The sequence below is a fragment of the Jaculus jaculus genome, chromosome 6, assembly GCF_020740685.1.
Source record: "Jaculus jaculus isolate mJacJac1 chromosome 6, mJacJac1.mat.Y.cur, whole genome shotgun sequence".
In the NCBI taxonomy this organism is placed as follows: Eukaryota; Metazoa; Chordata; class Mammalia; order Rodentia; family Dipodidae; genus Jaculus; species Jaculus jaculus.
Window position 1 is genome coordinate 91,448,644 of NC_059107.1, and position 25,361 is coordinate 91,474,004.

General features: G+C 52.5%; 2 protein-coding genes across 3 annotated transcripts; one reads left to right on the top strand and one right to left on the bottom strand.

The window, feature by feature from the left end:
- Nucleotides 1–243: 243 nt before the first annotated feature.
- On the bottom strand, nucleotides 244–8,192 carry Wnt10b (Wnt family member 10B). Of its 2 annotated transcripts, XM_045152714.1 has the most exons (6): nucleotides 8,109–8,192; nucleotides 7,607–7,755; nucleotides 6,604–6,723; nucleotides 6,222–6,484; nucleotides 3,805–4,178; nucleotides 244–1,442 (listed from the first exon to the last, which is right to left on the bottom strand). In XM_045152714.1, the coding sequence occupies exons 3-6, from the start codon at nucleotides 6,675–6,677 to the stop codon at nucleotides 984–986; spliced, it is 1,170 nt and encodes a 389-aa protein (XP_045008649.1). In that variant the 5' UTR covers nucleotides 6,678–6,723; nucleotides 7,607–7,755; nucleotides 8,109–8,192; the 3' UTR covers nucleotides 244–983. The 2 variants fall into 2 exon arrangements, with proteins under 2 accessions (XP_045008649.1, XP_004668628.1); XM_004668571.2 differs by lacking the exon at nucleotides 8,109–8,192 and having other exon boundaries at nucleotides 7,607–7,800.
- Nucleotides 8,193–17,721: 9,529 nt separating this feature from the next.
- Wnt1 (Wnt family member 1) lies at nucleotides 17,722–20,637 on the top strand. Its single transcript, XM_012951192.1, has 4 exons — nucleotides 17,722–17,825; nucleotides 18,490–18,743; nucleotides 19,429–19,694; nucleotides 20,149–20,637. The coding sequence occupies exons 1-4, from the start codon at nucleotides 17,722–17,724 to the stop codon at nucleotides 20,635–20,637; spliced, it is 1,113 nt and encodes a 370-aa protein (XP_012806646.1).
- The last annotated feature ends 4,724 nt before the right edge of the window (nucleotides 20,638–25,361 follow it).

A 25,361-nucleotide genomic window follows, 5' to 3' on the forward strand; every position in this document is an offset into this window, starting at 1 on the left:
AAGCCCTACTTTGAAAAACCAAAAAAAAACGCAGAGAAAGACACCCAATATCAACTTCTGGCCTCCACACACATGCACACACATACAAACATCTATGTATGCTTGTACCACATACACACACACACATACACGTTATTGAATATGGGAGTGTAGGACCAACCACTTGAAGAAAAAAACAAACATGGGCTGGTATCCCCCCTGCCCACAAGTGTGGCTAGACACGTCACCATCTGCATCCACCAGTCCAGTAACTTAATTTATTTTAGTTTCAAACAGGAACCAAGAACAAGTCTCAGAACAATAAATTATCCATTCTCATCCTTCCTGCTGAAGAAGGAAAAAGTACTCCAGGAGTTTTAGCTAAAACCCTTCTTTGTAGGGCAACTTGAACATCTGAATGGAAGGAGACAATTTTCATAAGGGCCTGGATAGACAGCTCTTTGAGGATTCAGGGGAGCACACCCCAACTCTGTCTTTTCACCATGATCAACCTCTTTACCACTACTGTCACCCATGACCCCAAAAGAGGGGGCCTGGGTTGCATGGGGGAGTTTGAGAACTGCAAATAGGAGGTGGTCTTTCTAGATTCAGGTCTTAATGGCTCCATGCAATGTCTGGTGTTATCCTTCAAGGAAGAGGAGTGGCTAAATTATCAGGACTCTCCAGCCAAAGGAGTATGGAGCAGGGTTAAAGGAAGCCTAGGGGTTGAAAGGGGGAGCAATACAGTGCATTTCATCTTAAGTTCACTTGGATGTTTAAGGAGCAAAAGCCAGTGACTGCTTCCCTCAAAGGCTCTTCAATTATGGGGAGAAGGCTGCACATCACGACCTCCATCTAATCCCGGTTACCCCCAAAACTATTTCCAGGTAGTCACTTGTAGCTTCCAGGAGCCAAGATTGACCTTTTACAGAAATCAGAGCAAAAGGCAGAGGAAGAGCGCCTCTCACACAGTCTTCTTCCCCAGCACAAGGTAAGGCTGACCCTCACTTGCACACGTTGACCCATTCGGTGACCTTGCACTCGTCACACAACACATAGCAGCACCAGTGGAAGCGGCAATGACAGCGTTCAACTCGCGTCTGCCGCAGCACATTGTGCCCACGGCCACAGCACAGGCTGCCACAGCCATCCAACAGGCGACTGGTCTTGTTGCAAGCCCGGCCCTTGGTGCCTGGGGAGCCCACAGTGGGGTCTCGCTCGCAGAAGTCTGGAGACTTTTCAAAGTAGACCAGCTCTCCTGAGAGGCGACGTGGACGCAGCCGGGGCTGGAAGGCTCCAGAATTGCGGTTGTGGGTATCGATGAAGATGGCTCTACCCAGTCGCTCCTTCAGGGCTGCTCCCACAGCCCGGAACTCCGGAGCCGCCCTCCAGCAGGTCTTGAACTGGCAGCTACCGGATGTGCCATGGCACTTGCACTTCCGCTTCAGGTTTTCGGTTACCACCTAGAGGATCAGTGGGGCAAGAGGTCAGGGGTGAGCAACAAATGAATAGAATTCAGAGACAAGGAAGAGGGAAGGGAACAAAGAACATAAGGAGAAGCTGGACATGGTGGCACACACCATTAATCCCAGCACTTGGGAGGCACAGGTAGGAGGATAGCTGTGACAGTTCAAGGCCAGCCTGAGACTACATAGTGAATTCCAGGCCAGCCTGAACTAGAGGGAGACCCCACCTCGCCGGGGGAGGGGGGGGAGTGGGAGTAAGACACAGGGGCTGGAGAGAATGGCTCATCTATTAACGTGCTTGCCTGCAAAGCCCAAACCCCCAGTACCCACTTAAGCCAGATGCACAAGGTGGCACACGTGTCTGGTGTTCATGTGCAGTGGCTAGAGGCTCTGGCATGCCTATTCCCTCCATCTGCCTCTTTCTCTTTCTCCAACAAATAAATACAAATATTAACAAAAAGCTGGGTTCACATTAGTTCTCACAGTTAGCTGTGTTCTTCATCAATGCACGAGCTGAGTAACCAACTGCTAAAAGTCTAAGAGTCATTCGAGTTTTACAGGCTTCAGGCAAGGGGTCACGTCTCCCCTGCAACCGGGCTAGCACGCAACTCGCCCCCCCCCCCAAAATAATAAAATAAAAAACAAAAAGGGCTGGATTTGGTGGTGCACATCTTTAATCCCAGCATTCAGGAGGCAGAGGTAGGAGGATTGCTGTGAGTTCAAGGCCACCCTGAGACTACAGAGTGGATTCCAGGTCACCCTGGACTAGAGGGAGACCTCACCTAAAAAAAAAAAAAAAAAAAATAGGGCTGGAGAGATGGCTTAGCGGTAAGGCACTTGCCTGCATAACCAAAGGACCCAGGTTCAATTCCCCAGGACCCACATTAGCCATGTGCATAAGGTAGAGCATGTATCTGGAGTTTGTTTGCAGTGACTGGAGGCCCTGGCATGCCCATTTTCTCTCTCTCTCTCTATCTGCCTCTTTCTCTCTGTCACTCTCAAATAAATAAATAAAAATATTTTTTAAAATACTTTAAAAATATTTAAAAGAAGCGATCAGGCATAGTGGCACACATCTTTAATCCCAGCACTTGGGAGACTGAGGTAGTATCACCGTGAGTTTGAGTCCACCCTGAGAATACACAGTGAATACTCGGTCAGCCTAGGCCAGCTAGTGAGACTCTACCTCAAAAAAAAAAAAAAAAAAAATACAGGGAGGGACAAATGGAATATTGGAAAAATTAGCTACTAGCCCAACTCCTTCATGTTAAAATGCCAGAACAGTGTGATTCACCATCTTTCTTTCCTTCTTTCTTTCTTTTCTTTCTTTCCTTCTTTCTTTTTCAAGGTAGGACCTCCCTTTAGTCCAAGCTGACCTGGAATTCACTATGTAGTCTCAGGCTGGCCTCAAACTCATGGCGATCATCCTTACCTCTCCTCCCAAGTACTGGAATTAAAGGTGCCACCACACCCAGCTTTTTTTACTTTTTTTTTTTGGTGGGGGGTGATTCACCCATCTCTGATCACTACTTGGTAATATTCAGGACTCAGTTTCTGTTGACCTGACTCTCAGACCAGTGCTCTTTCAGAGTAAGCACTAATAAAATGGAGGGTGTGGCCCAGGGTGCTCCTCACATTTGTAGGGATGCCAGCTGCAATAACAGCTAGTGTACAATGAACTAAGGACTAGGCACTCTATGGATTGAGCACATCATTTGCTAGCTCAGCCTTAACATTCTGAGGTAGGTCCATCAGGCTCTTTACAGATGCAAAACCCGGGCTAGATGACTGGCAAGTGGCAATCACCCACCACACCTCATCCTATTACAGGGCTTCTTTCCTTTTTTTTTAAAAAAAAAAAAAAAAGGAGAAGCTGAGGCTGGGGAAATGGCTCAGCAGGTTAGAGCACTAGAAAGGCCTGAGACTACCTGAGTTTGATCCCTAGCATAGACATAGACAGCTAGGCATGGCCACGCATGCCTCTAACCCAGCTCTGTGAAGAGCAGAGACAGAAAGATCTTTGGGGCTTGTGAATCTACAAACCGGTAGCTGCGGGTTTAATGAGAGACTCCTTTCAAGGAGATGAGTGATAGAGGATGTTCTGGCCTCTGCAAGCATGTGTGTGCACAGGGGTACACATCTGCACATAAACATGTACATACACCACACAGGTGTCATACATGTGCGGGGGTAAGAAAGCTGGGCACGGTACTATGCACCTGTAATCCCAGCACTCAGACTAATGCAGTAGGATTCCAAATTTGAGGCTAGTCTAGACTACATAGTAAGACTTTGACTCAAAAAAAAAAAAAAAAAAGAAAGAAAGAAAGGGAGACAAGGAGGAGATGCTCACACCTACCTGGCGCCCCACCCTGTTGTTGTGGATTCGCATTCGAGCCTGGATGTCCCTGGGAGCTTCCCTGGAATCCAAGAAATCTCGAGAGAACTTCTCTCCAAAGTCCATGTCATGATTACAGCCACCCCATTCCCATGTGTCCTGGGGGCCAGGGCTGGGGCCAGAGCCAGGGACAGGGCTGGGCATCGAGTGGGGAAAACTCTTGCCCCGGGACAGTGCCTGCAGCTGTAGTAGTTTGGTCCGTAGCCTGTCCTGCTCACCACTGCCCTTCCAGCCGCAGCCACAGCTCACCAGTTTACCCAGGCTGCAAGCTGTGGCAACTGCGTGCATGACCCCAGCAGCCAGCATAGAAAAGGAGAAGGCACTCTCTCGGAAACCTGGAGAGTAAAAGTGTGATGGTGGAGGTAAGATTAACAGGCAGCTGAGGATGGAAGGCAGGAGGAAATAATGTCAGAAATTTCTTTCTTTCTTTTAATTTTTGTTTTGTTTTTGAGACAGGTTCTTATGTAGCCCAGGCTGACTGGTATTCACTATGAGCCACACTAGCCTTAAACTCAATGCAATTCTCCTGCCTTAGCCTCCTGAATGTTGGGATTACAGGCCACAGCAAACATGCCTGGCCAATTCAGAAATTTCTAACGGAATCTCAGCCCTGGTATTTAGCAGCTGAATGAGTTTTGAAGAAAGTCCTAGAACTTGAAAGGAAATAGTATTGGATCTCAGTCTCCTCACCCATAAAGGGAGACCTACCAGTCAAGATGATCTCTGAGGCCAGATCTCACTCTGGAAATACATCATTTTCAGGTATGGATGAAAGAGCTAGTTCAGAGGGAAAGACCCTTGTGGTTGAGAGATGACTAAGAGGGAGTCCCTGGAGACTTTGAAGGTGTGTTCAAGGAGCTCTACATCAGAAAGCCTTAGAAATTCCCTAGGCCTGCAGGGAACTTGGGTGGGTAGATGGGAGCAGTAGTCTTTGGAGGTGTGTGTGTGCTTCTCTTTCCTCCAGGGCTTTTTCTGTTTTTTCAAGGTAGGGTCTCACTCTAGCACCCAGGCTAACCTGGAATTCACCATGTAGTCTCAGGGTGACCTCGAACTCACTGTGATCTTTCTACTTCTACCTCCTGAGTGCTGGGATTAAAGGCATGTGCCACCATGCCTGGCATCTTTCAGGGCTATTTAAACCAACCTTTTGACCAAACTATCTTGTACCACCATGTTAACAACCCCAACACACTGGAGCTGCCTGCCCTTCCCCTTCCTAGGTTATAGTTTTATATTTGCCCTTCAAGACTGCCCTTTATATTTATTCTAACCTGCTATTACCCTATAAAACACTGGGAAGGGGGGTGATTTTTTTCCCTAAGGCCCTTTGAAAAGGTTGGCCTCTTTGTTATGTTTTGAGGGTCACCAAGGCTCAGGATGACAAATCTTACCCAGACTTAGATAGAAATGCTCACCGTTTGGATGTCAAAGCCTTTCCCTACACCAGACCCTGCAGAAGAAGGGTCCCTTGCTTCAAGCAGAGGCTCTCTGTGGCCCAAAGATGAAAAGACAGTACCTCCTTGGCGGCCAAGTCTCTCTTACCCCGGAATCCAGGGCTCCTGGGCCAGTCTCAAGATCCCCCAACCCTCCAAGGGTGAAGCTGTTAGCACACGTCTTGGGAATTCCCCTGCAGATGGCAGCTGCCTATTAACCCCATAGTCCCCAAAGCGCTACCCCAATCCCTGAATCCTGGTGGATCTTTACTCCTTGGGTAATAAACTCCAGCTGGGCATGGAAAGAGGCAGTGAAGTCCCCCCAGACCCTTTCAGACCAGGCCAGCAGTGACCTGTTCTCTGTCCCTCCAGCCATTCCTCACCTGTTCAGGTGAGGGACACCTGGGGCCCCCACAACACAGAGGAGGGGGCTGCTATGCGGCTTCAAAGCTATCAGGGTCTTTGTTCCCAGCTTTGGCTCCTGGGAACCCCAGCAATTAGGGGAGCAGGTTTAACCCTTAAACGGTTGGGGGCGTCACCCCACCCCCGCTGAGACTCTGGGGACACCAGCCTGGGCTTGTCCCAATTGGGAGGGAGGGGAGAGAAAAGTAGGGGAGAGAAAGGGGGTGGATGTTTGAAGCTTCTAGGGCTGGGGGCATCCCTTGTTCACAGGTGCAACCCAGATAGAGCTGGGAGGGGTAGGGGGGAAGGGGGCAGGAAAGAGGGGCCCTAGGGTAGGGGAGCAGAAACCCCAGCTGCCTTGCCAGCAGCACGCAGGTGTAAGTGAGGCGGACTGAGGCCCAGACGGGTGGCCAGACCTAGCTGAGTGCGGCTCCTGGGGGGAAATTCCCCGAGAACCCCCTCCACCCGCAGCTGCGCGCCTCGGCCTTCCACCACCCCCCCCCCCCCCAGCCTGCAGCACACACCCGCCTCTGCCAGGCTCACCCCGCTTGAGGATGGCGCTGTGGTGCGGCAGGCGGCCGCCACCCTCGAGCGCCGAGCAGTTCCAGCGCTGGTCCCGCAGCTGGTGCTGACACTCGTGCACCGCGATGTGCAGACCCTGGAGCGCCGACGCCGTCACGTCGGGGCTGCGCAGGCACAGGCCCAGCTGCCGCTTACTCAGGCCGGACAGCGTCAAGCACACGGTGTTGGCAGTCAGGGGCGGCTCGCCCGGCAGCTTCAGGCCCAGAATCTCATTGCTCAGAGCCCTGGGAACGGACAAGGAGTCGTGGGGGCCAGTCACACTCCCTCCACACTCACCCTCTCTCAGGTCGGTGCTCTCCTCTTGGGCTGGAAGACAGAGGCGGGGCAGGTGGAGATTGCTCACCCAGTGCACAAGGCCAAGAACAGGAGACCCGCGAGGCCCAAGGGCGGAGGCCGAGGCCGGGGCTCCTCCAGCATGTCGAAGCCGAAGCCCGGAGGCTCCGGTTGGCAGATGGATCAGTGCCTGAAGAACAGAAAGATTCGATGCAGACCAGCTCCCTGGAACCGAAGGATGCCCTGCTTTCAGTCTCCTTAGCCAACTGGTGCGGCCCCACTGACCTTTCTCCTGCCTCCTCAAACACAAGAAGTCACCTCTTGATCCCTAGAGCCCTGGAGCTCTAAAGCAGGCAGGGTCCCAACCTCCGAGCGCAGGGCTCAGGGGAGCACCTCTCAAGTCCGCCCAGTCAGACACAATGACCAGCACTGGGACACACGCTTGTGTGCAAATTCAGTCACTCTCAAACCCTCGCTCCAGGACCTCACCCATTGCTCCCTCTTCGAGGGCCCCACGACTGACTTCCCCGCCCTCATTGGGTTAGAGGGAGGGATCAGAAGGGGGTTCCCCACCACCTGGGGGGGTGTTGCCTTCTAGTGCTGGCAATAGCAGGCAAGCTAAGTTAGAAAGGTCCAACACCAGCCAGACTCTCTGGCCCATTCTACTCCCTTCCTGCCCGCAGGGGAAAGGGAGAGCCTCCAGGTGCCACTAGGGCGTGTTGGGAGGGGGAGAGGGAGCTGGTGCCTTTTTGCCAGGGCTGGTGTCTCAAACTGAATCCTCTTCCCTCCTGCCCCTCTCCTTTCCTAGCTACATGCTCCCCTCTCTGGCCACCACCCAGTCCGGTCCCCACAGGTCCCAGCTTGGGTCCCCACCCCTTTGCTCGGGCATCCACTGCCCTCTAAATCCGGAAGAACCCCTTCATTCTCTGTCTTCAGGTCTAGCAGTATCTCTGGATCTCTCGGCGCGTCTGTACGCTGGTGGGTGGATGCGTGTCTCTCCGACCGCCGCGCCGTCCCGGGTCCCGCGGTGCGCGCGCCTCTCTGCCCTCCCGGTTCTTCCCAGGTCTCATTACCTCCAGCGGTTCGGGTGCAGGGTCCGCGACCCGCACCGTTGGGTCGCCCAGGCTCCGCTCGGGAGGTTTAAATCGTGGGGAGACTGTGTCGGGTTCTGGCCCCTCGGCAGAGCTGCATTCTTCCAGCGCCGGGCCACTCCTCTCCGCCGCTTCTCCAGCGCCGCCGCCGCCGCCGGGAGGAAGGGAGGGAAGGAAGGAAGGAGGGAGTGAGCGAGGGAGCTAGTGGATGAGAAGCAAGCCACGCCGCGGAGGCTCTGGCTCTGCGTGCGCCTAGCTCACCCACCGCTCTGCTGGGGCTGACAGAGCTGCTGGGCCCCTCCCAGAGCCTGGGGCATCCCCACCCCACCCTCCCTCACCCCCCTCACCCCCCCTCCTTGACCAGGGGAACGCAGCCGCTCCCCTCTTAGCGCGCGCGCACACACACACACACCCCTCTCCCGAAGCCCGAGTTCGAACCTGACCCCATTCAAGAGGGAGGTACCCAGTGGCCAAGAACTCTCACCTGCTGGTTTGGGGGTTGCCAAGGCTGTAGTGTAGGTGCGGTGATCCACACTAAGGAGCCAGGACCCGGCCCAAACGACACTATCTGTCACCATTTCTCTTTGCCTCAGTTGCTCCTCCGAGAGCCAAGTGTTTGGAGAGCTCCTCTACCCAGACGAGGACCGAGCTGGACTGTCCGTCTTCCGGTTTCACACGTTACACTGTCGCTCCGGGAGCCCCCAGCGAGAGCGCGCCGGAGGGCGCTCAGTCGGCCAGAGACAGCTCACTGCGAGGCTTGGCTCCCGCCCACACCCAGCCCGACGCCTGCCCCTTGGGAGGGCTCAGATTTGGCCTCTGAATTTGGTCCCAGCCAAAAGGCTCAGGTAGCCCCAAATATCTCCATCCTGCCTGCCCTCCCTTCCCTTAAGGCATCCTCTGAACGTTCCCCGGAATTCCAACGTTTGCACTTGAGATGGCCCAGATTCCTGCTCCAGTCTCAGGTTTGCTTCCCATGGGCTGAGGAGGGCCTCGGAACCCCAAGTTGAGTTGGAACCCCAGGACAGCCGGGAAAGAACCTGGTCTTGGGGTGTCCACGGGGAGGCAGCTCGCCTTAGAGAGTCTGAGCGGCAGCGAAGGGGTTAGGCGCCACCATACTCCGGCCTGACTCACGCTGGTAGCTCTAACCACTGCGGACTATTTTTGCCAGAGAAGGGCCCCAGGCTTCCCAACCGCCCCCAGCCCCTGCCAGACCGCAGCCCAAAGCACGGCTGGCCCCAAGCACCCAAGACACTTTGACTCAGAGACCACCCCCCAGGAAGCAGTAGCTCAAGGCCGATGGCCACAGCCACAATCACCTCTTCCTTGGTGTGGTGGACAGATCTGCTGGCAGCCAGTCCCAGGCCTGTGTCGTTGCAAGTCCTGCCTTGTGCTGAAGGGGGCACCACTGACTGGGGCAGGGTTGGGGGGGCAAAGCAGGTTAGGATTTCCTTCTGTGGGCATAGTCATAAACTGTCTTTATGCCAGACCCTGAACAAGCTGGGGAGGTGAGTGTGCCATTGGTCCCTGACACTGGACAGTATGGAGTGAACACTGGGAGGTACTTTTCTGATTCCCCACCCCTGGGATGGGGAAAGGCAGCTTATGAGTTCCTCAGCCTCCTTTCTAGTTCAAGACAAGGAACATGTCATGAGCGACTTGTGGTCCTGAGAGAATCTACAAACCCCATCTCAGTAGCTGCCTTCTTTACACCTGGATTAAGCGATTCCCACAGTGTCCCCATTCTTTCTCCTGCCTGTCAGCCAGGGACTCCACCCAGGTCCCTGGATGAAGGGAATGATGTTTCCCATTCCCCCATCCTCCATCCCCATCTCAAGAATTTTCGTGGGTTTTTTTTCCACGTGACTGTGGTCTCCTCACTTTTTGGATTTGTTTGTTTGTTTGTTTGTTTTTTCGAGGTAGGGTGTCACTCTAGCCCAGGCTGACATGGAATTCACTATGTAGTCTCAGGGTGGCATCGAACTCATGTTGATTCTCCTACGTCTGCCTCCCACGTTTTGGATTTTGCCTTGTTTCTCTTCCCTACCTCTGATTTTCGAGCGTACAGTCAGGGACTGAGGTCAGAACTATGACCATAGGTTCCCAGTGACTTGGGGTCTCTCCAAACTGTTCCAAACCAAGCATGCATACTCCTGCTTCCTGTCCTCGCTGAAGCTTAGCTCTGGGATAGAAGGCCACAGGCAGGCCTACTGGGTGGCCTGAGCTGGCCCACAGTGCCCTCCAGCCGACCGGCTGGCCTGAGCACTGACCCGCAGGCAGCGAGAGGGCGGCGGGACAGGCGGGGCGGGAGAGGGCTTCGGGTGCACACCCATTGCCTAATACCCAAAGCACGCGGCCAGCTCCAGGAAAGGGGAGGGGCGGGAACCGGAGAGACCTTGACAAGGGTTGGGACCATGACGGGAGGGGAAAGAAGAGGGCTGCCACCGATCGCTGCAGGGAGGGAGCCGGAGTACTTGGGTCCCTCTCCTCTTGATGAGAAGAGGAAAGGACTGCTCCCCGTCCTGGAGATGCAGGGTATCGCCAAAGCGCTGTGGGGCGCACCCTTGAGCATTTCAGAGTAGGGGTCAAATAAAAGAATGGGGGCCCCTAGAGATTGGGGGGATCAAGCAACTGAGGCGGTGGCTAAAACCAAGCCAGCTTCAGGAACCTCCTCCCCCCCCCCGTGTTTGCGTTGGCCCGGGGTCTCGGGTGACTCATCTGTTGCTAAGCCGCTGATAGGGGCGGCCAGCCCGGGGAACCCAAATTATAGGCCCGGGAGGGATGGATGCGCCGGTGGTGGTGAGCTCAGCGGTGCTGCCTGCCCTCCGCCTCACAGGCTTTCTGTTGTAGCACCGAAGGCCACCGCTTGGAGGCACCAGAGTAGCTGCAGCCCTATAGCGCTAGACTCAGGGAGGACCCCCCCCCCCAACCTTCAGCAGTTGGGCCCAACAAGCCTTCTAGATTGCCCTAGACAAAATTTCCCCCCTGGTCTAGTTGAGGCAGATGGATAGGCTGCACCTTCCCAGCCCAAGGGCAGAGCTGCTGCCTGCTGGCGCTTCAGAAGCTGGAGGCTTCTCTGCCCATGAACTCACAGCCCTGGCCCTCTGCTCCTTTTCCAGATCCCAAGGTCAAAACAAAGCTCATTTCCCTTCCAACATCTTCACCTTCTCCCTGTTGCGGGGAGGTTGTTACTGTTTCTATTTCAAGCCTTTAAAGCTATCTGTAGTCAAAAGTGATACAGAGGGGCTGGGGAGAGGCTAAGTCACTATGGCAAGCGCGAGAACAGGAGGTTGGATCCCCAGCACCCATGAAAAGGTCAGGCATGGCCCAGCATCCACCTCTAGCCTCCACATGCATACACACGAATCACACGCGTGCATATGAAAATAAATAAATTTAAGAAACAGTGATACAGAGAGCCGGTTGTACCCTATCATGGGAGAAACTGAGACAAGAGGACCAAGAATCATGGCTGGGGTAGACTACCCAGCAAGATCTGCCTTAAAGCAAAAGAAAAAAGCAACACAGGAGATTGGTAGTGAGATTCAATTTTATAAGGTGTGGAGGGCGAGGGAAGGAAAAGTGAAGAAATAAAGACATGAAGATATCTGAGGAAGAACATTCCAGAAGACAGAAAAATGGACACGCAGTCCTTGAGAAAGGACCGTGGCTGATATGTTCAAGGGATTAGGAAGGAAGCCAGTTTGGCTACAGGTGAGCAATTCACAAGGGGAAGATTGGCAGGTGATGAAGCTGAAGAGCTAGGAGCAAACGGGGTCAGAGCCTATGGGGCCTGGTCAAGATTGGGGCTTTTGGTGAGATGAGGAATACTGGAAAAATTTCATCAGGGCAACGAAATGATCTGCCTTCCAAGGGATGACTTTGGCTGCTGTTAGAGAGCAGACTGGGGAGAAAGGGCAAAGCAAGGGCTGTCAGGCCATTGCAGGAGGGGGACTGCAAGAGGTAAGGATGGCTCCCACCAGTGCCAGCAGAAGAGGGGTAAGACTGGATTCCATTCGTTTTTTTTCCCCCAAGGTAAGGTCTCGCTCTGGCCCAGGCCGACCTGGAATTTAATATGTAGTCTCAGGTGGCCTTGAACTCAGCGATCCTTCTACTTCAGTCTCCCAAGTGATGGAAGTGCTCAAGGTCACAGAGGCACACAAGATGGCACACCAGTCTGGAGTTTGACTGCAGTGGCTGGAGGCCCTGGTGCTTCAATTCTCTCTCTCTCATTAAAAAAAAAAAAAAAAGAAGGGCATGGTGGCACACGCCTTTAACCCAGCACAGGGGAGGCAGAGGTAGGAGGAGCGCTGTGAGTGTGAGGCCACCCTGAGACTTCATAGTGAATTCCAGGTCAGCCTGGGCTAGAACGAGACCCTATCTCAGGGAAGAAAAAAAAGGCCAGTCAGTTGGGATTGCCTTAAAAAGATAAAATGAAAAAAAAAAAAAAGATAAAACGAAATAAGAGGTAAAATACAATCAGATTTAAGCTGACTTTTTTTTTTTTTTTTTTTTTTTTTTTTTGGTTTTTTCGAGGTAGGGTCTCACTCTAGCTCAGGCTGACCTGGAATCTGCTTAGTACTCCCAGGGTGGCCTCAAACTCATGGTGATCCTCCTACCTCTGCCTCCCAAGTGCTGGGATTAAAGTCGTGCACCACCACGCCCAGCTTGATCTCTTTCTTTTTATCTTATTTTATTATTATTTATTTATTTGACAGACAAAGATGGAGAGACAGAATGGGCGCACCAGGGTCTCCAGCCACTGCAAACAAACTCCAGATGCATGCACACCATGGGTCCTGGGGAATTGAATCTGGGCCTTTGGCTTTCCAGGCAAATGCCTTAACCATTAAGCCATCCCTCCAGCCCCTGACCTCTTTCTTTAAGTCTATTCAAATCATCTGGTGAGCTACCCGGCTTCATGAACCCTAAGTTATATATCTAACCATGAATTCTGGATACACACCTAACACTTAAGTAACCAGCTCAAAATTCACATGTGCAGAGACAGGCATAGTGGCACACACTTTTAAGCCCAGCACTTTGGAGGCAGAGGTAGGAGGATCACCGTGAGTTCGAGGCCACCCTGAAACTACATAGTGAATTGCAGGTCAGCCTGAGCTAGAGTGACACCCTACCTTGGAAAAAAAAAACTCACATGCCCACAAGAGAATCATTTTTTTATTTTTTATTTTTGGCACACACACACACACACATATATATATATATATATATATATATATATATATATATATATGCGCACACACACACACACACACACATATACACACACACACATACATACATACATACATACACATGAGAGAAAGAGAAAGAGGCAGATAGAGAGAAAGAAGATGGGAGCGCCACGGCCTCTAGCCACTGTAAGCAAACTCCAGACACAAGTTCTATTTTGTGCATCTGGCTTTCATGGATCCTGGGGAATAGAACCTAAATCTTTGGGCTTCACAGGCAAGCTCCTTAACCACTGAGTAATCTCTCTAGCCCAAGGTTTTTGTTTTAGAAACAGGGTCTCATGTAGCCCAGGCTGGCCTCAAACTTATTATATAATCAAGGATGGCCTTGGATTTGTCATCCTTCTGCCTCCACCTCCCAAGTCCTACAATTACAGGCATCAGCCACCATGCCCAGTTTATGTATGTCATGCTAGGGTTTGAACCCAGGGCTTCATACATACTAGGCAAATTTTGTTTTTGTTTTTGTTTTTATTTTTCGAGGTAGGATCTCACTCTAGCCCAGGCTGACCTGGAATTCACTATGGAGTCTCAGGTTGGCCTCGAACTCACAGCGATCCTCCTACTTCTGCCTCCCCGAGTGCTGGGATTAAAGGCATGCGCCACCACGCCCAGCTAGGCAAACATTTTAAAAAATATTATTTATTTGGGGCTGGAGAGATGGCTTAGCAGTTAAGCGCTTGCCTGTGAAGCCTAAGGACCCCGGTTCGAGGCTCGGTTCCCCAGGTCCCACATCAGCCAGAAACACAAGGGGGCGCATGCGTCTGTAGTTCGTTTGCAGAGGCTGGAAGCCCTGGTGCTCCCATTCTCTCTCCCTCCCTCTATCTGTCTTTCTCTCTGTGTCTGTTGCTCTCAAATAAATAAATAAATAAATAAATAAATAAATAAATAAATAAATAAATAAATGGTGTACACCACCACACCTGGTACTTTTAAAAAATATATATTATTTATTTGTTTATTTGAGACACACAGAGAGAGAGAGCATAAGCACACCAGTGCCTCCAGCCATTGCAAATGGACTCCAGACATATGTGCCACCACCTTATGCATCTGGTTTATGTAGGTCCTGGGGAATTGAACCTGGGTCCTTTGGCTTTGCAGGCAAGTGTCTTAATCACTAATCCATCCCTCCAGTCCACTAGGCAAACATTTTATCAACTGAGCTCCATCCCCAGCTCCTGGTATGAGTCATCTATCTATCTGTCATCTATCTCATTTTTTTTTTTTTTTTTTGGTTTGATTGGTTTTTTGAAGTAGGGTCTCATTCTAGCCCAGGCTGGCCTGGAATCCACTCTGTAGTCTCAGGGTGGCCTTGAATTCACAGCAACCCATTTACCTCTGCTGAGTGCTGGAATCAAAGGTGGGCGCATATACTACCACGCCTGGCTCTTTATCTTTATCTTTATCTTTGAGGCAGAGTCTCATGTAGTTTAGGCTGGCCTTGAACTTGTTACATAGCTTAGGCTGCCTTCAAACTCCTGGTTCTCTTGACTCAGCCCCCCCCACCCCACCCCCGAGTGCTGGGATTGCAGGCATGAGACACCACAAGTAGCTCTGGTCTGGATTTTTCCTTTAGTTTGTTTTGCTTTTTTGTTTCTTGAGGTAGGGTTTCACAGCAATATCAACTGACTGGCCTTCTCCCCCCCTCAACCCCCCAAGGTAGGGTCTCGTTCTAGCCCAGGCTGACCTGGAATTCACTACAAAGTCTCAGGGTGGCCTCATACTCACAGTGCTCCTCCTACCTCTGCCTCCCAAGTGCTGGGATTAAAGGCATGCGCCACCACGCCCATCTTCTTTTTTTTTTTTTAATGAGAGAGAAAGAATTGAAGCACCAAGGCCTCCAGCCATTGCAGTCAAACTCCAGACAGGTGTGCCATCTTGTGTGCCTGTGTGACCTTGAGCACCTCGAATTCACTATGTAGTCTCAGGGTGGCCTCAAACTCATGGTGATCCTCCTACCTTTGCCTCCTGGATGCTGAGATTAAAGGCATGTGCTACCATGCCTGGTTTGCCTGGGTTTTAATCTGGCATGACCATAAATTCATTTATTAACTGTGACCTTGGGCCATTGCCTCATCTACTGTTTCCTCTGTAAAATAGCAGGGAAGGGAGAAGTAAAGTAGAATATCCTTCTTCCAAGAGCCTTCTCTGCATGATTATGGGGCATGATAACCAGACTGGCAGTACCCTCCATGCTCCACATAGAGAATACAGTCCTTCAGAAGAAGGCCACTATGGCCTTGAAGCTGAATTGGAGCCCCAGAAGATAAGTGCACAGTGGATGAAACAACTGCAGACACTCAAGCCGGGCGTGGTGGCGCACGCCTTTAATCCCAGCACTCGGGAGGCAGAGGTAGGAGGATTGCCGTGAGTTCTAGGACACCCTGAGACTCCATAGTGAATTCCAGGTCAGTCTGGGCTAGAATGAGACCCTACCTTGAAAAATAAAAAAAAAAAAAAAAAAAAAAAAAGATAACTGAAGACACTCAAGTAAGAGTGGGGAACAAAACAGAGTTTTGAGGTAAGGTAGAAACTTGGCAGAAAAATCCATGAAGCAGAAAAGCAAATGCATGGACACACCAATCTGCTAATCTTGGGTACGGGTGCAGAGGTCTGTAATCCCAGCATTTGGGAGGCAGAGGCAGGAGAAAGTTCCACTTCTACATAGTTAGTTCCAGGCCAGCCAGAGTTGCATACTTAGAATCTGTTTCAGAAATGCAACAGGGCTGGAGAGATGGCTCAGTGGTTAAGATGCTTGCCTGCAAAGTCTAAAGACCTAGGTTCAATCCCTGAGTACCCAAGTAAAGCTGTATGTACATTGGGGTGAATGTGTTTGAAGTTCATTGAAGTGGCTGGAGGCCCTGGCATGCCTATTCTGTCTCTCTTCTCTCTATCTCTCTCTACTTACAAATAAATGAAAATGTATTTTGCCAGGTGTGGTGGCGCATGCCTTTAATTCCAGCACTCAGGAGTCAGAGCTAGGAGGATTGCCCTGAGTTCAAAGCCAGCCTGAGACTACATAGTGAATACCAGGTCATCCTGGGCTAAAGGGAGACCCTACCTCAAACAACAACAACAACAAATATATATATATGTATATGTGTGTGTGTTTAAAAATACAACTACAGCGGGAGGGAATTACCATGGGATATACTTTATAATCATGGAAAATGTTAATAAAAATTTAAAAAATAAAAAAAATAAAAATACAACTACAAAAAACCCAAAACAATAAAAGTCCACTAATCTAGGTTCCTTTCAGCAAGCATCCCTTTTACCCTTTTACTCCAGGATCCCTCCACCCATGCCGCTCCCACCCAACACCTATACTATGATCCATCTTTTTGGAGCCTAGTTGTCTGAGACTCGGCCACTCAGCCTGTCTCATCTTCGTACCCCTTCATTGAAGACTCAGCTCCCTACCACAATGACATGTACAGGTTGACACATGCCGCAGGATGACACAAGGTACCCAGGGCGACAGAATGGCATACACTTAATCTCCGCACTCACATACTCACACACTCCCACCTCCCAACTCAATTCTAGACCTATTTCACCCCGCAGTGAAGCTTCTGGGTCTCTGCTGTCATAGTCACCACTTCCTGACACACTGCCTGAGGCAGTGACTGTGGCAAGATGAGTTAATGATCTGTCTGTCCGGAGCTAAATTTCAAAAAAATGTGGGTTTTTTTTGTTTGTTTTTTATTTTTTCCAGGTAGGGTCTCGCTCTAACCCAGGCCGACCTGAAATTCTCTGTGTAGTCTCAGGGTGGCCTTGAACTCACCGCGATCCTCCTACCTCTGCCTTCTGAGTGCTGGGATTAAAGGCGTGAGCCACCACGCCCGGCTCAACATCCTTTAGAAAGGGTTCCAAACGTCCCTGTCTCCAGAACTAGACGCTTCTGTACACACCAGTACCCAGAAGAGTGCGCCCTCAGAGCACCTGTGCGTTCTCGCTGCACCCGCAGTTACCCTCGCTTGCTAGCCGTGCTCTCCTTCTGGGTTCATGTGCAAACGCTGGGCTGCTACAGGTTTGTCTCCGCTGCCAGTTTGGCTTGGTCAGCTCACCCCTCCACCCCACCCCTCGGGAGTCCCTGACCACAGCTCCACCCATGCCCTGGATCCCCCTTTTCTCTTCTCGGCCCAGCCGTCGGGGGTTCCTGGGCGGGGAAAGCGTCTCCGCGGAATCTCTGGCCAGAACCACAGCTTTCTTTCCGCCATTCAGAATGGGTGAGAGCCGGGACGCGGGCGGCGGGGCCCCAGGTGACGTCGTCGAGGGGATAGCCCTGTCGAGGCGCGGCGAGGCGGCGGAGCGGCTGGGGGAGGTTCTCGGTCAGCACGTCGTTCCCGCGCCCCCTGGCGGAGGCTGGTCCCCGACGGGCCCGGCTCCGGGCGCCGCCGCGAAGACGGACGAGAGCGGCGCGGCGCGCGTGGGAGGGCGTCCCAAGGGGAGGGGTCGGCGGCCAGTGCAGACCTGGAGGCGGGGGCCACCAGGCAGGGGGCGGGGGGCGAGCCCCGACGGCCAGCCTGTCAGCTCTTTGCTCAGACGGGCGGGAGCCACGGCCCCGCTCGCTGCTCATTGTCTGCAGCCCTGACCGATGCACCCTGGTGCCATAGTTCCACCCGGAGGGGCAGCCTCTTCTCGTCATTGCAACTAGCGCCGCAACTATAAGAGGCGGTGTCACCCTCAGTGGCAGCCTCGGCCCACCAGCAGGGACAGCGAACCATGCTGCCCGCCGCCCGCCTCCGGGGTTGTTAAAGAGTCAGACTGCGAACTCTCGCACCGTCACCGCCGCGTCCGGTCCCACCGCCGCCCGTGGGCAGCAGCCAAGGCGAGGCCATGGGACCTTGGGCGCTGCTGCCCAGCTGGGTTTCTGCTACATTACTACTGGCACTGACCTCTCTGCCCGCAGCTCTGGCTGCCAACAGCAGTGGCCGATGGTGGTAAGTGAGCTGGTGCGGGGGTCGCCACTTGTCCTGGGGCGCTGAGCCAGGAGCCAGCCCTACCCAGCTCCCACGCTGCAGGATCGTCAGCCCACAGACTCTTCTGCCCTCTGACTTCACCACAACGAGGGTGCTCTCGCCTGGAGCTGCCTCGCGGAGGCTTCTGGCTCTGCCCAAGCGGGGCAAATCATCTGCCCAGATACTCCAGGCCCCAAGCCCACTCCCATTTAGCATAGCATTTCCCCTTTAGGTGCCAGTTCTAGCCTCACCAAGGTGGGTGTCCACAGGTTTCCCCAGATCTTGAAGTGAAGGAGCAGATGTTATCTTAGGAAGGAGGTGAGAAGAGGGTGGGACTCCTAAGCATTTCAAGGTGGGCCAGGGCTGCAGGCAGGCCAGGATTTCCGCGCAGGGGCAGAAGGAAGCTGGGAGAGTTTACACTGATGTAGTTCCAGACTTCTCCAAACCTCCTCTTTCCAGTCACCGAGCTCGGACTTCTGGTGCACAGTTCTAACAAACTTCTGAGCCACAGAACACGTAGTCATCACGTTATTATGAATCTCTCTGCAGGCACATAACCCCAGAGAGAGGTCAGGGTGGGCACGACTTTTATGGTTAATGCGCAGTCCCCTTCCCCAGACAGAGCTCTCATTATATGTCCCACCAGGGGCATCGTGAACGTAGCCTCCTCCACGAACCTGCTGACTGATTCCAAGAGTCTGCAGCTGGTGCTAGAGCCCAGTCTGCAGCTGCTGAGCCGCAAGCAGCGGCGTTTGATCCGCCAGAACCCGGGGATCCTGCACAGCGTGAGCGGTGGGCTGCAGAGTGCGGTGCGCGAATGCAAGTGGCAGTTCCGGAACCGCCGCTGGAACTGCCCGACAGCTCCTGGGCCCCACCTCTTCGGCAAGATCGTCAACCGAGGTGGGTGCCCAGGAAGGTGACGCTTCCGGGATTAAAGGGAAAACAGGGTCACCTCCAGGGCATAGGCGGGCGAGTGCATGGAAGATGCCCCAGCCACAGGGTCTCCTGCCTGCTGAACGCCTCACTGTAGTTCGGGCCAAATTTCACACAAGACTCTTTCCAGCCGTGACCTTTGGGCACAAAACTTAACTTTTCTGAGCCACTGTGCCAGAGAAAAGGAATTCCGGATCATAGGCACTAGGCGACCCTGACCTTCCCTCAGCCTTCTTCACAGGTGTTGGGGAAGCTAGCTGCTCGCTGCGGGTGGGTCGTGCTTCGTGACCAGCAAAGCTTGCACCGCCAACATGGGCTGAAGGCTTGGGCTACCAGGGGTTTTGGCGATGCAGATCTTTCTCTCCTTTCTGGGTTTTCCTCTGTGGAGCTGCCCACTACCGCTGTAGAGCCAAAGAGTGCCCCGAAGAGTTCCAGTAAGGCGTGATCACGAGCATGCTCGTGGATGCGTGCCCAAGCATGTGTTTTCTCTATGAGATCTGGAGACCAGATTTCCTGCACTACTTTGGGTTCAGCTCTCAGGACCCCAGGGACGGGAGTCCAAGTGTTAGACTGCAGGGTGCCAAGTTCTCCAAAGAGGGCTTGACCCGGCCGGGCACGTCGTCTCACTGCCTCGTGGTACTTTCACCCACAGGCTGTCGGGAAACAGCGTTTATCTTCGCCATCACCTCCGCTGGAGTCACCCATTCGGTGGCGCGCTCCTGCTCGGAGGGTTCCATCGAGTCTTGCACGTGCGACTACCGGCGGCGCGGCCCTGGGGGCCCTGATTGGCATTGGGGGGGCTGCAGCGACAACATCGACTTCGGCCGCCTCTTTGGCCGGGAGTTCGTAGACTCTGGGGAGAAGGGACGGGACCTTCGCTTCCTTATGAACCTTCACAATAACGAGGCAGGCCGCACCGTGAGTAGTCTCCTGGACAGGCCCCGCACCAGAAGCGCAGTGGCGGGGGCTCAGGGAGCAGCGGTCAGCGATTCTTCCAGGGGCCCAAGGAGAGGGCGACCTGAAGGAGTCTTGAAGGGAGAACGAAAGAGATGGTGGTGGAGGGCAAAGGAATGCCTAGGCCTAGGGCAAATAGAACAGAGGAGGTCAACAGGCGATGCGACACACGGATTGTAGTGTCTAAGGCCCTCCATTTCACAAGTTTGAAAAATAAGGCTGAGGATCTGAGACTGCGTAAAGCAGAGTTTCGTCACATGTCCACGTCTCCCAGGGACCTTTGAAACCTCCTTTCCCTAGGACTCAGTTAGGGTTAGGCCTGGGCCTTTGCAGACGTTCCTTTAGTGTCCGAGAGGGGGCGGTCTCTGGGATGAAGGCTTAGGCCCTTGGGACACCTTTTCTTCCTTCCTTCCTCCAGATCGTGTTCTCTGAGATGCGCCAGGAGTGCAAGTGCCACGGGATGTCCGGTTCCTGCACGGTGCGCACGTGCTGGATGCGGCTGCCCACGCTACGCGCCGTGGGCGACGTGCTGCGCGACCGTTTCGATGGAGCCTCCCGGGTTCTGTACGGCAACCGAGGCAGCAACCGCGCTTCCCGGGCCGAGCTGCTGCGCCTCGAGCCCGAGGACCCGGCGCACAAGCCGCCCTCCCCTCACGACCTGGTCTACTTCGAGAAATCGCCCAACTTCTGCACGTACAGCGGACGCCTGGGTACGGCGGGCACCGCAGGGCGCGCCTGCAACAGCTCGTCTCCCGCGCTGGACGGCTGCGAGCTGCTCTGCTGTGGCCGCGGCCACCGCACGCGCACGCAGCGCGTCACCGAGCGCTGCAACTGCACCTTCCATTGGTGCTGCCACGTCAGCTGCCGCAACTGCACGCACACGCGCGTGTTGCACGAGTGTCTCTGAAGGCTGCGCGGGGCTTGCAGCCCCAGGAACACCCTCCCCAGACAAACTCGCTGGCACTCTAGGATCTCGGCCACATTCCTGCGGTGCATTCGGGTCCCCGGTTCTCCCACCTCCTCCTACCTGGGGACTCCTCAAACCACTTGCCTGGGGCGGGCACGAACCCTCTGGCCATCACCCTGGGGGCCCTGCTCCATCCTACCTCCCTCTCTCTCCGCAGATGACCACTTGTTGCACTGCCTCCTACTCGGCCAGGAAGTGCGAGAAGGATTAATCCCTTCCCCCGTTAGGGTCAGCTCCTGACAGCGATGCAGTCCCTGCTCCACTGCGCCAGCAACCTTTTTGCCTGTCTCCCCTTTGGCCGCCCATTCTCTCCCGTGTCCTTACAGGCCCATTCCCATTCTCCAGACCCTGAACACACAACGGGACAACGGGGCCTTTCCCTTTCCACCTGCAGCTGAAACGGGAGGTTCCAGGGTGAAAGGGCAGCTGTGGTGATGTGGAAAATGATGTTGGGGAACCCAGCAGAAAAACTCCCATTGTCCCAGTCTCTGTCACGGAGCCATTGAACAGCTGTGAACCATGTCTCCCTTGGCCACCTCCTACCCCTTCCTGTCCTGCCTCCTCATCAGTGTGTAAATAATTTGCACTGAAACGTGGAACAAAGCCACGAGTTTGGTTGTTGTAAATAAAACTATTTATTGTGCTGGGTTCCAGCCTGGTTTGCAGAGACCACCTTCACCTCAACCTATTCCCTTCCATTCTTCTCTCCTTTTGCCCTCCTGCCTCCCACTCCTTGGTGTCTCAGAGTTGCCATTGCCCACTAGAATCAGTATTTCCTTCCACTGTAGCTATTACTGGCTCTTCACCCCCACCAATGTAGTGTCTTCCTCTGTAGAATAAAATTTCTATTTTTATCAAAGACTTGGTAATTTTTCCTTGATTCCAGATCTCAGCATGGTTTATGGTGTCCCCTTCCCCTCTGGGGTGCTTGCTTCTCTTAAGTTTGCTCAAGTGTAGGTACATCATTGGGGGAGCTATTCCTCCCCCCACTGCCCCACCCTGAAAGAGAATCCTGAGGCTCTGACCCTTGGATGACCCTAATGAGGCCCCTGAGGATTCAGGTCTCCAGTGAGAAGAGCCTGGTCAGAAGCCAACGGATCCTGCAGGTTTCTTGTATCTAAGTAGCAGCTGGTTGTGTGGTATGGATAAGTACATCCACGTGATGGATGATGGAGCTAACCAGAGACTCTGGGCCTGCTTTTCCTACCTGGAAGAGTTGTGAAAATAGTGAGTGAGACCTGTGACCATATTTTGAAAAGCAGGAAGAAAACTCAAGCAGAAAGGGTGCCATTGCCACTGAAGTGGAGCCTGTCTTCTGCTGGGGACTGGGCATTGGGTGGTGTACCCTTCCACGACACAAGGAATCTTGGGCTGAGGACAATCCAGGTAACAGGTGACCTGGACCCAAAAGCTTAAAGATGATGGTGGTAGGAGAGATTACAGTAGCAGAAGGCTTAGAACCCAAACACAGGTGAGGCTTAAAGTAACATAACCAAAAGGAAGTTCAAGCATGGTCCATAACCAAATCATTAAGTTAGCCATTCCTGCAAAGAACCAAAATGAGGACACCTCTGTTGACATAAGTCATCAGTTCAGGGAGATGCTAATCTCACCCATATTCCTAAATCTAACTCCAATTTGCTTCCATCCAGGGTGAGGTTGAACTATGCCTTAACCCTAAATCCAGATGAACCCTTTCCTAAACTTCAATGTTTATTCTTTTTTAGAGGAAAAAAAAAAAAACCTTAAAAAAAATTTTTTTTTTATTTGGGGCTGGAGGGATGGCTTAGCGGTTAAAGTGCTTGCCTGCAAAGCCAAAGGACCTCGGTTTGATTCCCCAGGACCCACATTAGCCAGATGCACCAGGGCCTTCAGCCCCTGCAAATGAACTCCAGACTCCTGATGCATGCACTGCCTCATGCATCTGGCTTATGTGGGTCCTGGGTAATCAAACCTAGGTCCTTTGGCTTTGCAGGCAAGGGCCTTAACCGCTAAGCCATCTCTCCAGCACTCAATGTTTATTCTTAACCCTCACACCCCGCCCCTCCAGGACCAGAAAGGCAGCAGTGGGAGCTAAAAGCACCACCTCCAAGGATAACAATTGATCTTAGCCTACTTGAGAATTTCCTCTTTCCCCCAGGACTCCTTTTGCTATCTTTGCAGCCTTTTACCTCTCCCTGGAAGGTATGTATGAACTATGACCCCTGATGACCTTTGGGTCATGTATGGGGCTAGAGGAGTAGATCCAGGGCCTTCTTAAGACTACAGTGACTTCATTTCTCTCCATTGACCAAGGCAGCACCATCTCTGCTCTGATGAGATCTGATCTTGGGTAGAAGGCACCTGAGAAGCCATGGGTTTCCAGTAAAGAGCATCCACAGAGAATGGCCAATCTTTAGCCCAAGAGCTATTAGATTCCCCCAGCTCACAAAGTAAGACATTAATGGGCTGCCTCAGGTGTCTGGGGATTGGGCCACTGCTAGACAGTGCCCAGAGTCAGGGAGAAGCACCAGGGTGGGGAGTCAAGACCTGGCAACTATCTCTAACAACTCTCATTTAACTCCTAACTCCAAAATTTGAAGCTTTCAGGGTTAGAAGTTGGGATGCTCTGAGCTGAGTGAACTTGTAGGAGCTGGAAGAATATCAAGGAAAAACAATGAATCCTCTTTTCTTTTCTTTCTTTTTTTTTTTTTTTTTTTTTTGCCCTTAACTAGATAGTAACACATCTCTTGGTTTCTCAGTTTCTGTTGCTTTAACCATTACTCAGAGATGGTTATCATTATCTATCCTATCTATCAGAGAGGTAATAGAGTCCAATGAGAAGTATACATGAAAGCTTGGGTCATCTGAATACTTACTGACACCTATTCTGTACCTAGCACATACCAAATGCTAGTAATACAATGGTATGTAAACCGGAATTCCTGCTTAGAGGAGTTTATAGTCCAGCCAGGGAATCAAGCATGTTAATACACATTGTCAGTATAACGAGGGAGTACAATGAAAGGCTGGGTAGTGCATAAAGCCCCTGTATGTGAACGAAGTTTAAGGACAGAGTCCTATACCTAAGCCCTCATGGTGGAGGCCTTCTCTTCTAGGGGCTGGGACTTGGAAGAAAAGCGCTACAGGAAAGTGAAGAATAAGGCTAGGCCCTAATAAGTCATGTGCTCATCAAATGAAATACTTCAAATAAAGGGCAGGGGGAGTGTGGTTCAGTGGTGAGCATTTGCCTATCATGTGCAAGGCCCTGGGCTGATCTCCTAGCACTGGGCCCTTGGGAGCAGGAGGTTATACTGCATAGGGGTGAACTGCTTCCTTATGGTGATCATCTGTGCTATCTGTACTGTTCTCATTATGGACTAGAGTGGGTAGACCCTGGAGAGAAAACTAGCTGCACCTAGAAAGAGTCTCACAGAGGTCTCAGGACACAAACCCTAGGTGGTGGCCATAAGATAGGGCCATCAAGAATGTACCTGATGTTCTGGTTCCCACTCACCTCTGATCTTCAAAACTCCCTCTCTCTCTCTCTCTCTCTCTCTCTCTCTCTCTCTCTCTCTCTCTCACACACACACACACACACACACACACACACACACGATCTGAGGTTGGCAGGGACCCTGGACACAAGATTGACCTCAGTAAGTGCAGGAGTCCTGAAATATCCTGAGGGTGACGGAAAAGCTGAGAGGACTGAGATGGCAGGCCTGCACAGTCCCCAGGGGGTCATCAAGCTGGCACCATGCATACCCTGACACACGCACCCTGGAAAAACCCTGTCAGGGCTGCAAATACCCTAGGGTCCAGCCTCTCCGCCCCCCACCCTCCCGCCTGAAGCCCCATGGCTTTCTCAGTCCTCCCCTCCAGGTCAGAGGGAGAAAAATAACAAAATGAGGAGAAAATAAGCTGTTTGGCTGTGGTGTGAGCAGGAATATCCATGCAGAGCTGCCCACCACTCACCCTTACTCACTCTTTCCACACCCAGCCTGGGCCCAGCATGAGACAGACCACCCTCCTGCCCCCTCCCCCGTCTGGGCTAAAAGCAGACATGCTGGTGAGCGAGCAGCAGGTTATAAATATGCCCAGGGAACTGCCGCCAACTCTCCCCTGTCATCCCCTGGGAGGGGGTAGGGTGGCTCCTAGGGAGGAGCTAGGACTGTCCTGCTCCCTGAGGCCGAGGAAGAAGCGGGGCTCCCAATACAATACTGCGATTTATTCATTTTATTTTATTTTATTTTTGCCTTTTCCAGGTGAGTGAGTCACTGCCATCCCATTTTCCCTAGGCATCTGTTATATCTCCTCAGATATGGAATCACCACCCCTTCCTGTGCCATGGCCATTAGGTTTGGCCAGTGGCAAGAAAGGATCCAAAGCCACCTACACTGGTGTCATGCACAGTGCCACTTCCCGTCTTCACACCCTTAAGAAGACAGTTCATTCATTCATTCACTGAGCAGGCATTTACTGAGGTGCACGTGCCAGTGTATGTTCACAAGCTTACGTATATGTGTATGTGCAGCGCACAGCTGTCCCATATACCTTCGTGTTCAAATTACCTGCAGCTCTAGTCTCATCCCCACCCAGGAAGCTCTGGCTTTAACCTGGCAGCCTCTTAAGGAAAGGCAACTGTGGCTCTGTAATGCCTCAGTAGAGCAGGTGATGTGGGG